Source organism: Trichosurus vulpecula, chromosome 6 (genome assembly GCF_011100635.1).
Source record: "Trichosurus vulpecula isolate mTriVul1 chromosome 6, mTriVul1.pri, whole genome shotgun sequence".
Classification (NCBI taxonomy): domain Eukaryota; kingdom Metazoa; phylum Chordata; class Mammalia; order Diprotodontia; family Phalangeridae; genus Trichosurus; species Trichosurus vulpecula.
This window is the reverse complement of record NC_050578.1, coordinates 225,390,241-225,403,675: the sequence shown is the minus strand read 5'-3', so window position 1 is coordinate 225,403,675 and position 13,435 is coordinate 225,390,241. Positions and strand designations below refer to the sequence as shown.

At 40.7% G+C, this 13,435-nt stretch overlaps 1 protein-coding gene across 1 annotated transcript in view; it reads left to right on the top strand.

Moving 5' to 3' along the window:
* STK33 (serine/threonine kinase 33) overlaps positions 1–13,435 on the top strand; it is a 107,558-nt gene that overhangs the window by 67,543 nt on the left and 26,580 nt on the right. The window contains exons 9-10 of the mRNA XM_036763750.1: positions 2,197–2,309; positions 3,418–3,503. Coding sequence (XP_036619645.1) covers positions 2,197–2,309; positions 3,418–3,503 — 199 coding nt within the window. The remainder of the gene's footprint in view (positions 1–2,196; positions 2,310–3,417; positions 3,504–13,435) is intronic.

Sequence of the window (13,435 nt, the reverse complement as noted above, 5' to 3'; positions counted from 1 at the left end):
AAAAAAGGAATCTTCCCCTTTCTCAGCTTGAGATCACGGCTACATGGCATCATAATAAAATTATATGCCCTTTTGCACACACCTTTGTTTACGAAGTTAATGTATTAATAAATGATGAACCACTCTAGCTTGTGATCTATGTATTAATTATCTTTTCCAGAGGGGATACATATTCTTGTATGGTTACCTTAATGCCACCTCTGCTTAGCAGGGTAAGTCATCATCCTTCTTCAGGGTAGGATTCAGAGTAGTAAATATTCTTTGTGTGCTCTTCCTTGGCTATTTTAACTTAGACTAATGCAACAGAAAATAACGGAAAGATTTTAAAGCCATTTATCATTTCTGGGACTCCCTTTTTTGTATGTGCAGAAAATTGTTGTCATAAAATGTCATATCCTTTGATTGACCAACCATTAGATACAATTTTGTGCATGTAAAATTGCAGGGACCAAAAAAATCTAAACTTTAAACATTTAGCCCTTAAGCTACAATTATATGCTATCCAGGCTGTGCTGGAGCACCTGAGTGATCAGCTGATTTGGTATCATAGGTTGGCAGCAGGCTCAATGAACCAGACCTTAAGATGGCCAGTACTTGCTGCAATAGTGATTTCCCATAAAGCCTTTCTTCTCATTCCTTCTAGCAATAGAAAGGATGATAGGATGGTCAGGATAAGTTGGAGAAATAAACTATGGAGGTATTAGGATATATGTATGCAAAACAATTCGATAGATGCTATTCTCTTACCAGAACAAGTTTCATTATGGGTTTTTTTCCTGCAGCAGTCCAGTTAAGCTTACACTAGACCACAACAATGAAAGCCATTTATTTCTGAGAGCATTATTATTATCATTGTCATCCCAAATATAGCCCAAGTTGGCACTAGTTCAGAAAGTGTTAGTGTCTGGGGTTTTCCCTGGAATCAGGAACAGAAATGTAGAGAATGTTTAGCAAATTATGACCAGATTAAGACCTTAAAGATTTAACTCATTTCTTTAGGATTAAAGAGGTTAGAGACCATTGTAATAGCACACACATCAATAAATAGACCATCTATTGTGGTAATGCTGATTTAATTCCATCAACAGTAAAATAGAAGACTGAAAACATAAGAATTGCCACACAGAGTCAGTTCAATGACACACTCAGTCCAAGATGCTCTCTAATAATGGCATATTCGGGGAACATTCTGGAGGAAAGCATAGGTGCCCTCAACAAGGTCAGCTTCACAGATTGGGGTAGGCCCTTTAAATATCCTGGTTTCCATTAGGAGCCCATTATTAATCAGGCAGAACGATGAATGGATATTTTTTACATTTAACTAGACTTTTTGCTTCTTGGTGTTAACAATTCTATGCATTAAATTCAGTCTCAAGGAGCTATTACTGTGTCCATTAACAGGAATGACAACCCCTCCAAGCCTTGGTATATAGTCTTCTTGGATTTTTGTGGCCAAAAAAAAGAGAAAAGGACAGAAAATTATCTGGGGATCAAGATTTTGGTAATGATTGATCCTCTTTGAATTTAACTAAGCTGGTCCTCTGACTACAGATACAGCCTGTCATGGAGCCTCTACCAGAATGAGGCTTGGTGAAACCAAGCTTGTACAGTTCTTGAAGCATGGTGGGCTTGGCCTCATCCCCAAAATAGAGTTCTTGAAGGAACTCACCAGCCCAGCAAGGTGGAGAGAAGTGGGATTGAGGAGTGGAGGAGAGAAGGCAGCAGAGTGATGGTGGCTAAATATAAAGAGTCAGGAAAAGCAATGAATGAAGGGGCACTCGTGGCCTGCCTTTGTTACCACCCCCTCTTCCCCATCCCATTCCATCTTTCCTCAGGCATGTTCGATGCTGTGGCACTGTCTGGTTCCTAGCTCAGAAGAGGAGGTCAGCTAATAATGCTAGATGAGATATTAAAACTTGCCCTAATAGGAGTTGTACTGGCCAGGTCTTCTGACCTGGATTTAAGTCCCAACTCTGGCATTTAGCAGTGTGACAATTAACATTTTGCCTAACCTTTATGAGCTTCAGTGTCCTCATCTGTGAAATGGGAATGCTTGAAGGAGTCTCCATCCCAGGGTTACTATGAGTCAAGCCCTTTGCAAACCTTTAAAGTATTACAGAAATGTAAACCATGATTATCATCAATTTTATCTTCGAGATTTTGGATGTCTGAATACAACATTGCTTTTATTTATAGATTATGTGGGCAACCTCCTTTTATGGCAAGCTCAGAAGAGAAACTTTTTGAATTAATAAGAAAAGGGGAACTACGCTTTGGACATAGTATGTGGGAATCCGTGAGTGACTCTGGTAAGGATAATTTTTTTTCAATTAAAGCAAATAGAGACAATGTTAAAAATACTTTAAAACAATGACAATTTGAACATCTTTTTAGTTAATACAGGAAAACTGTCTTAGTGACTTTGTTATAAAGGAAAGTTGAGATGGTTTATTCCGTGGAATGACTTTGAACAGATATGGTGTAAGCAATTGATAGAAGCTGAAAGTACAAGGTCCAAATTGAACCATGTCATACAGTAGGGTTGGAAAGGTCTAGAGAGAAGAGAGAGAGAAAGAGCATATCATGCAGAGATTTATTACTAAGGAGTTACTACCATGATTCTGAGGCCCAGCAAGACAGGCATACTTCCCCTCTACAGGGTCAGCCAGATACAAGGGGAATCACCCCAACCCCCAAAACATCATGATACATTTCTGTTCTGCCATTGGTTAACAATAAAGCTTTTAAAAAGCAGACCTCTTGATTAGGCCCTCAGTCATTAACCTGTTTCTTTGTTTAAGGCCCATTTCCTTCATCTAAAAGCTCTCTTGAGAAGAGCCCTAGAGTTTCCCTAAGGAAGCCAGAGAATTTGAAAAGGCATTACATCCTACTTCCCATTGGATAGGAGATGAGCACGTACATAGTGTACCTAGTCCTCATGGGAGTCAAGTGCTCACTCTTACCTCTGAAGAGGCCTAGGCCTCCTTTTCATCCCCTTCTTTCAAACATTCTACTGTCAACAGTGAAACAAGACAGTAGACAGCAAGAGAGAGATGGCTATAAGGGACAGGCTATCTATTAAGGGTAGTTAAGGTTGGAACAGCTCCAATAATCAGGGGTCGCCTGAACAAAGTAGATATTTGCTAATATCTAATCTGGTTAATGTGCACTATATGAACCATCAAGCTGAGGAATGCAGGGAAAAAAACTGACCATAGCTGAAAAATTCTCTTTTTGACTGTCTACACAGTTAAGTCAGACTTTCTGCACAGTAATTAAGATATTTCTTATGTAGTTACTAAGTCTCCTCTCCCCCTTGTGCCTTGCAGACATAGCCAAATGTAAACTTTGAGGTGAGTGTCATTCATTGTCATTAAAGAGAAATGAGAATTTTCAGGGACTTTTCCTTTCCTGCAGCTAAATCTGTCTTGAAACAGCTTCTGAAAGTAGATCCTGCCCACAGAATAACAGCTAAAGAACTGCTTGATAACCGGTGGATAACTGTGAGTTATAATATTATTTGTTCTTACCCATGTATCCAAACTGGATTCTGTAGCCTTACATATAGTCCTACTAAAGCAGCCAGATGGTTTTGTCTTCCAAAATTTTATTAAGATAATTAATTCGATTCAACAAGAATTTATTATCAGCCAACTCTGAACTGGGCTTTGTGCTCAGCGCAAGGGCAAAAACAAAGATCAAGAAGTCATAGTCCCTTCCCTCCTGGTGTCCACAGCTCACTAGGAAGGAGGCTACTTCATGCGCACAAGTGGCTACAATACAAAACGATGAGACATGACAGGTCCATGAGAGAAGTTCAGTCGACTCAGTCATCAAACATTTATTAAGGCACTTTACTAATCACTAGGGAGAAACAGGCAAAAGCCTGCCCTCAAGAGGTTTACATTCCTCCAAGGGAGGAGGGATATGCATAACAGGGGGGATATAAGAGACACAAAGCAGATACAAAGCTATTCTTCAGGGGGAACTTGCTAGTAGTTGGGAGGACTAGGAAAGCTTTCATGGAGTAGATGGCACATGAACAGTGTTAAAAGAAACTAGGGATGCTAAAAGGTATAGGTGAGAGAAAGTGCATTTGAGGGATAGGGGATAGCTGGTGGAAAAGCATGGAGAGAGAAGATGGAGCATCGCGAGTGATGAACAGAAGACGATAAGTATAGCTGGACAACAGAGTGTGTCAAGTGGAATAATGTGTAATAAGTCTGGAAAAAGTAAATTGAGGCCACTTTATAGAGAGCTTTTTAGGGCAGCTAGGTGGCACCATAGTGGATAGAGTGCAGGGCCTGGAACCAGGGAGACTCATCTTCTTGAGTTCAAATCTGGCCTCAGATACCTACTGGCTTTGTGACCCTGGGCAAGTCACTTAACCCTATTTGCCTCAGTTTTCTCATCTGTAAAATGAGCTGGAGAAGGAAATGGCAAACTACTCCAGTATCTCTGCCAAGAAAACCCCAAATGGGGTCATGAAAAGTTGGACATGACTGAAAAATGACTAAACAACTATAAAGAGCTTTGAATCTCAAAGAGAAGGCTTTATATTTGATCCAAGAGGTGACAGCCACTAGACTTTATCAAGTAGGACAATGTCATGGTCAGATCTACATCTTAATCAAATCAATCTATCAGATGTGTGGAGGATAGATCAGAGGGGTGAACGGGAGACTTGAGGCAGAGAGATAAAGTAGGAGACTATTACAATAGGCCAGAAGAAGTGATGAGATTCTAAACTTGGGTGGGGGCCAGATGAGCAGAGAGAAGGGAATATATTCGAGAGATTCTGTGGAGAGAGAAACAGCAAGATTTGGCAACTGATTGGGTATGTGGGGTAACAGGGAGTGCAGAGTCAAGGACGACACCAAAGTAGCGAACCTAGGTGACAAGGTGGAGGATAGGGCCCTCAAGAGTGATAAGGAAGTTTGGAAGAGATGTAGGCTTTGGAGGAAAGACAATCTGATCCATTTTGTACGGCTGAGTTTGCGATGCCCGCATGGCATGCAGTTTGGAACGTCTACTAGGCGGTTGGTAACACAGTGGCAGTGCTCAGGAGTGAGACTAAAGATAGATAATCTTGTTATTGGTGTTCAGTCATTTCCAGTCATGTCCAATTCTTTGTGACCCACCATTTGAGGTTTTCTTGGCAAAGATACTGGAGTAGTTGGCCATTTCCTTTTTCATGTCATTTTACAGAAGAGGAAACTGAGATAAACAGGGTTATGTGACTTGCCCAGGGTCACACAGCTATAAGTGTCTGAGGCCAGATTTGAAATCAGGAAGGTGAGTCTTCCTGACTCCAAGCCCAGCGCTCTATCCACTGTGCCATCTAGCTGCCCTAGAAGCCAGAAATACCCACCACTGAACTTAGGGAACACTAAAACAACACTAGAAAACAAACATGGTTGAATTATTTTAATACCTCCCTTGTAAGGCTTATTTGGTTATCCAGATATTTCTTTGGAAATATTTCCACATCATTCATTGCAATCAGTCAATCCACCAAGCATATCTTGAGTGCCTGATATCCAACAAGGCTTTGAGTAGGTGCTATGAAAAGAGGAGGATAGGGTTGGAGAAAAGGAAGTAAAATACAAAGAAAATAGAAGATTGGTTCTCCTGGGAAATTTCAGGTCTATTTAGGAAACAAAACTTACATCCATGAAGTGATGTTAAAACAGTCATAAACATAAACATGCCATTTGTCATTTTCACAGCAGCATATTTATGTCTCAGCTATGGCCTTGAACTTTGTGAAAAAAATACAGTCATCTTTATGAAGGTGATGCCACAAATCTCTGCTTCTAGCATCAGTCATCTTCTTGAGTTCCAGTTCCATGTTCTGATCCCTTTAAACCTCAATTCCCAGTAAGGGTTTGTATCTTTAGACTCACTTGTAGCTCTACAATTCCCATGTTCTGAGTTCTCAGGTTCCTTCTAGCCTTGACATTCTATGAGAATAAGATTCTTTGAATTCTAACTGCCTGTTGGGTTGTCCTTTCATCTCCTATACGATGACAAGAAAAGAATCAGGCCCGTTGTCAGACAGGCAATGGAATGCAGTGGAAAGAACACTAAACTTCATTCTAAAATTGGTTCTGCTGCTCACTAGCTATGTGAGCTATTTTTCTTATTTTTATGTCTCTAGCACACACTAGAGATGTGCTATCATCATAATTTTGGGTTGTGCTTTTATTGTGGGCAGCCTGGTTACCTTCAGGATACTTCTCTGGTGTAAGTGCCACCCTGCTCTGATTGTGCTAGAGGCGCATGGTAGAGGCCTAATGTGGAAGAACCCAGCTTGGACTCCCAATGAACTTCCCGTTTCCTGAGACAAGGAGGAGTAGTTTCCTTGAGGCCATGGTATACTTCATTCAACTTTGATAGATGGAAAGTTTGTATGAAGAAGAAGAAAAAATCCTCACTTGCTTCTAGGTTACAAATGACAATGATAAATGGAGGGCCTTAGGAACCTGGTTTAGTCACTAAGGAAACTGCCATCATATTTGTGGTACTCTTGGCCATAAGGAACAACTCCAGTTTAACATCATACAAACCTCATTTTTTTTTGTAATCCCTGGGTTATGTATTCATGACAGATTCATGATCCTCTGGATTGAGTGCATAATTTAGACCTACCTTCCATGAATTGAATTTGTTTGCTGACTGAAGGCTTATAGACAGGTCTGGTGGGGTACTTTCCAGGGCCTTTAAAATCCATAGCTCCCACTTTCTTTCCACTGAATTTCCCAGATAGCCCCTAAGACTCCTAAATTCCAGAAATCTGATTGTTTTCTCCATGAATCATGAACAGTGGTTCATTTATGTCCCCCAAACTACCGAAGACTAATTCTCTTTTCTCATAAGCCACATAAGCCCGCCTTTCTTGTTCCTGAAAGGCAGGAGCCTTTTGAGGCTGCTTCTACTGTTTCACGGGAACTATTTAATCAAAAGCCAAATACTATATAATTGTATGTAGCACCCCCTGTTGGCTTCTCCCCCAACTTGCACTCACTCTGGCAAACTGAGTCTCCAGAGGGTAGCTACTACCTGAAGTTTTCAGGGCCAAGTTATGGGTATCTACTCCTGAAAGCATGAGCTCACTAACAAACCACTACTGGTGTACTTCCAATTACTAGTCATCTAGAGGAAACTAGGTGTCACATTGGGTAGAGTGCTGGGCCTGGAATCAGGAACACTCATCTTCCTGAGTTCAAATCTGGCCTCAGACACTTACTAGCTATGTGACCCTGAGCAAACCACTTAACCCTGTTTGCCTCAGTTAAAACGAGCTGGAGAAGGAAATGGCAAACCATTCCAGTATCTTTGCCAAGAAGAACCCAAATGGCATCTTGGAGAATCAGACACAACTAAAATAACCAAACAACAGTAGATATAATTAGCTCAAAGCAATGATATTTCCTAAAATGTTATTGTTAAGATCCTTAGGTACCAAACATTCCCACCACAAACTTAGGGCTCACTCTCCCACAAATACACACAGTAGCTGTGGGAAGAATAGTTGTAAAAGGGTAGTGAGACACAAGTAGGGAAGATGTGGCAAAGGCTACTCACTCCTCTGGGCCTGAAAGTTTTTTCTTTCTTATGGAATCCTCACAAAGCTGCCTGAGCTCAACATCTGTTCTAGGCAGGTTGTTCAGCTGGGCTCCCAGGATCTGCTGCTGATGGGACACAGCAACTCTCATGAGCCCAATCCTGGCTCTCTTCTATACTGCTAGATGTCACTCCCTTTGAGACTACTTTAAGCCTCAAATGACCGACTCCCTATATCTAAGTCTGGATTATGTCTCTGCTTCTTCAGCTGTGTTTCACACTCTCTGGAACTCACTCTGTAACTCTGCTTTAAGAAAATTAATCTGAGGAAGGGGAGTTGGAGTGGGTAAGGTTAGAAAAGTCCCATCTCTCCCCAAGAGATGAAGATCTGGATTCTTCCCTGACTTCTTGCTTCTACTTCAGCTCACCTGAACTACTGAAATGCCAACTATCTCTAGGGCTTATCAATTTAAAGCCCTACAAGGACATGGCCAATTTGTATTCCTCCAGCAAGTTATTTCTTTTTGATTCAGACAGAAGTGTTTATTCTTCCTAATGTGATAATGATGTTAACTTATTAGTACCTCAAATGTTCATCATCTGTGTTTTTATCCTGTGGCCACTGGAGTGGGACACTGAAACCAAATCCTCTTCCTGCTCCTCTTCCTCCTCCTCTTTTCTTTCCCCCCTTTACATTAAAATTGCTACATAAATGTGGTCCTACTGGGTTTTTTAAACTCTACCCTGGTAAAATGTTTGCCTGATTATTTAAGCCTTTGGTCTTGTCTTGCCCTGTTTCTGAATGCCTCCTTTCATAATATATTTTCACTTAACATCCGATCTTAAAGGAATAACTTAATAACATTAGGATGGGGCTAAATGTGTTCCTTTGGTAGATCAGAAGGGCATAGCATACCTAGGTTTCAGCAAATCTCTCATGTTATTCTTGTGTTCAGAGTAAAGAAATGTGGGCTGAATGCTAGTATAGCTAGATGAACTGAGTTGAATGGACTGTTTGAATGACTAGACCCAGAGTTGTCATTAATTGGTTGTTATAAACTTGGAGTTAGGTCGTTAGCAGAGTGCCCCAAGAATCTAATTTTGTCCTGTTTTCTTTCTTTGTTTTGATTTTTTTTGGTTTTTAATTATTTTTTTAGTATATCATGTTTCTTGTGACTGTGGTTTTAGGGCAGTCACTTTACCGCCTCGAGTGTCCATTTTCTCATGTCACAGGAGTTTGATAATACTTAAATATTTGTGCTCCTTGCCTCACAAATAAGACCTCATATCCACTGTGTCTTACAATCTCCTAACAAATATATTATGCAAGGTCTATTATGGCTATCTGAGTATTTATCTTGTCCATCCATTCCATGAGGATGAGGAAGATACTTTTTTCCCTTAAACTTCATAACTTTCCCAGCACCGAGAACAGTGATTTCCATACAGGGGCTTACTGGGTACTGGTCTGCCTAACCCCCCAAAAAACCCATCAAACTTCTGTAGCTCCCCATTTCCTCTAAGTGGTCCAAATTAAAACTGGCATCTCAAGCCCTCTGCAGTCTGACTCCAACCTATCTTTTTAGCCCAGATTCATAGAACTCTCCTTCACTCACTTTCTTCCAGCCAAACTCAACTTGTAGTGATTCCCCAAACTCATCATGCTCCTCATCTCCGACTTTCAGAATTTTTATCTTCCTCCATGGATCACCTCCTTCCCTGATCTCTCAGCTGAAATATCTCAAATTTGATTTGACCACATTTAACAATTCTGCTAGCAGCTGCCATGGGGGTGAAAGACCAACACAAGCCTAACAACAAGAACACTACCAGCACAGGTTCTTTGATCTGCTTTACTAAGGAAAGTAATATTAAGGGGTTAACAACCTTATTTCAAACCAACATACAAATATCATTCACTTAGTTCAAGGGAAAAAGCCAGCACCCTGAACTTCAGAGCAAATACAAACAAATTACAAACATGCATTATAAACAGACCAAATACAATTCATAGTTACCAAGAAACCATCAACATCTGGGTGAGCCGGGAGGCCCTTAGAGCAGCTGCCCAGGGTTTCTCACCTCCGGGAGTGAGAGCCTTAAGCAAACAGCTCTGTTCTCTCTTTTTATACACTCTTTAGCCATCATCAAACGTCATCTGAGCATCAAGAACTCAGCCTCTTACTATTGACTCTGTTCTTAGCAACTCCCCTTAGGACCCTGAGGGCTTCACACCCACATAGGCTTAGCACCTAATAGATAGGGATTTGGGCCTGGGGCTTTGCACCTAGTAAGGCTCAATCAAAGACACTTAATTAATTTATCATTCTAAAACAGTAAAAAAGTCCCAACTTAATTGATATTACACCACATTGTCTAAACCTTCCTGATCTCCCAGCTGAAGTGTCTCAAATTTGATTTGAGCACATTGTCTAAACCTCTGTTTTGCCCCTTTCATACCCTACTTAGTAAACATTTAATAAAGGATGGGCCAGGCACCATGCTAAGAACTAGGGATACAAAGATATGCAAAAGACCTTCCCTTCTCTAAAGTAGGTCACAGTCTAATAGACTTAATAGCAGATGGGTCCAGTACACAGCCCGTAGACTGTATGCAACCCACAGCACTTCAAGTAGAGACCGAACCAGATTTAAAATGTAATTGAGAAAAATTTAACAAAATAAATTTAAATGCAGCAAAACGTACATAATATTGAATTTTAAAACTAAGTTAATATGCAGCTGCAGAGATCCTTCTGTAGCATCTAGTGGCCCCCATTTCTCTGTGAGTTTGACACCACTGCTTTTTAGTATACCCATCTGTATACATGTTGTAGCTCTAACCCTCCCCCTCCAAAAAACCCTTTCCTAGGAGAATACAAAGTTTCTTAATTGCAAGGACCATGTCATTTTTACCTTTCTTATCCCATTGCCTACCACAGTGCACAGTTCAGGCACATATTGTTGTTAACTTGCTAGGATCAAATGGGGAGTGGGAGTGGGTAAAATTATTTAAAATGCTACCTAATTTTTGCTTTGTACTAAGCTGTTCTGATACCAAATAATTTCCCAAATGAGGTAACAAGCAGTCACTGGCAAACTGTAGTAAGCACACTTATAGTTGGACAAAATCCCAGCTGTGCAACTCCTTTGGAGCTGGTTTGCCTAGAGATTTCTCTGTTGTCAGCTGAAGACAATGCATGGCTTGGGCCCACAAGCTACGAGAGGGATTACTGAAGAATCATTTAATCGAAGTTACTAATTAATATAATTCAGTTGTGGGCTTGGATGATTTGTCCAAGTTTTCCATCTTTGGATCCTTTATAACAATTTGTTGCTTTCCCTTTATGGGCCTCTTTGAATTATCTGCTGCAGGAACAATGTGCCAGGAAGCATGCACTGAACAAGACTACCCTCAGGAGTTCAGTGTGTGAAGTTTAGAAGAATATCGCCACTTTACGAACTTCTAAAAGACAAAACCCTTTGCTTAAATGTGTACAGCCCTGCGACATACACTTCAGAGTCTCTGTTTGAAATAGTCCAAAGCAAACATGGCAGGCCTCTCAGAGGCTCCCCGCTCCAAAGCCAACCTTTCCTGATGTAACAACTCACACAAAATGTAGCGCCATCTTTCAAAGAGCTCCATCGGATGAAAGATTTCCATCATTTGGTTGATGTTTTGTGCATTTTGTAGTGTGTTATCTGTAACCAAGGTGTTCTAAAGAAAGTAATACAAAGTGTGCGTGCATATAAATGAATATGATAGAACATGGAAAAAGCTTCCTTATGTTTCTGAAGGTCAGATTCAGGAAGGACTTGCCCTTCAAAGCCGCTGACCCCCATTGGCAGTACGGCTAGGATTATTTTCTCTGATTTATTTCTTGTTCACAACCACTGGGTTTTTTTTTTAAATCACCACCCCACCCTCCGTGCTGCAAGTCTCCTAACTGATGTCTCCACTTGCATGCACCACCACCTCCTGTTCCCTCATCCCTCCTACACTGTGCCAACAGTTTCATCTTCTTGAAGCCTAGTCCTTCCAGGATGCCTTACTTCCAGTAGGATTGAGTCTAAGCTTGTCAGCCTGGTATCTGTGAGTCTGTTCTCTGGCCTCTTCCTACCTTTCTTGTCATATCTCCCACTATCCCCTACTCTCTGTAGACTTGAATGCCATTCCCGTAACACCCCCTCCTCTTTCCCATCCTTTGCTTTTGTTCAGTCCGTTTCTTCTCCCTCTCCCTCTATTGCAATCCTTTTATACCAGTTCAGATGCTATTTACTCAAAGTATCTTCCTTATTAAATAATCTTTTCTTCCCTTAAATTCCTATAGCACCTGGTTAGACTTCTCATATGGCTCTTTTCTCATACAGCTTCATTTTGTAGTTATTGTCCCTATTAGACTGTCAGCTCCTTGAGATCAGAAATCCTGCCATTCATCTCTATGTTCCCTGTGCTGCCAAACATAGTAGGGACTTGATAAAATGATTGTTTGATGAATCAGTGAATTATTCCACCCATGAAGAGTAACATGAGAGATTTGCTGAAACCTAGGTATGCTATGCCCTTCTGATCTACCAAAGGAATACATTTAGCCCCATCCTAATGTTATTAAGTTATTCCTTTAAGATCGGATGTTAAGTGAAAATATATTATGAAAGGAGGTATTCAGAAACAGGGCAAGACAAGAACAATGGCTTAAATAATCAGGCAATAATCAGGAAAAATGCAAAGTTTACATTAAAAATAATTCCCACTCTTATGGACCTCACAGTCTAGAAGGATAAGAGAGCCTAGCTGCAGGCAAAGTAAACTTGCAATGCACATTAGATGTACACTAGACACATGAGATTTAGAATGATAGAAAGGATAATTATAATAAACTGCAGAAATCAAGGAAGGCTTCCTGGAGGAGGGAATACTTTGATGGATTAGAAGGAGTTCTAGCTGTTAAGTGGCACAGTGGATAGAGTATTGGGCCTGGAGTCAGGAAAACCTGATTCAAATCCTGCCTCAGACACTTATTAGGTGTGTGACCCTGGGCAAGTCACTTTACCCTCTTTGCTTTAGTTTTGTCATCTGTAAAATGAGCTGGAGAAGGAAATGGCAAACCAGTCCAGTATCTTTGCCAAGAAAACCCCAAATGGGTCACGAAGAGTCGGACGCAACTGAACAACGACAACAACAAGAATTGTACAGGTCAAAGAGGGAGGAAGGACATTCTAGCAATAGGTAACACTTAACCATGAAGGTAGAACAGCAAATAATGCAATTTGGTTGTGCGGAGGTTGCAGAAGGCAGTGATATGAGATAAGACTGAAAATGGAGTATAGCGCAAAATCAGAGAGGGCTTGAATGTTAGACAAAGTAATTTAAACTTTATCTGGTAAGAAATAAGAAAACATAAAAAGAATTTTGGACAGGGGAGGGACATGACTAGATATCACCCACTGGTCAGACACATTTCCAGTACCAAAGACCTGGGTTTAAGTCTCAGCTCCAGTGCTTACCTACTCTGTGCCTAATGGCAAGTCAGTTAACCTCCCTTGGTCTCAGTTTCCTGTGCTGTAAAATAGGGAGATTAATGCTTATACTACCTACCTCACAATATTGTTGTAGGGGAAAGTACTTTGAAAATCTTAAAGCATTTATTTGTCCCTATATGTCCTACAGTGCCTCCTATAGCAGATATTCATTAAGTGTTATCACTGTTATTATTATACTAAGTGTATTCAATGCCTCACTAGCTTCCACTATCGACACAAGTATTCCACTATTCAAGGGACTGTGCATCTAAGTAAGAATGGCGAGAGTCTAGTGTTGGCAGAAAACATTGGCAGAACCTTGATGCCAACCCCTGAGTCACAGATG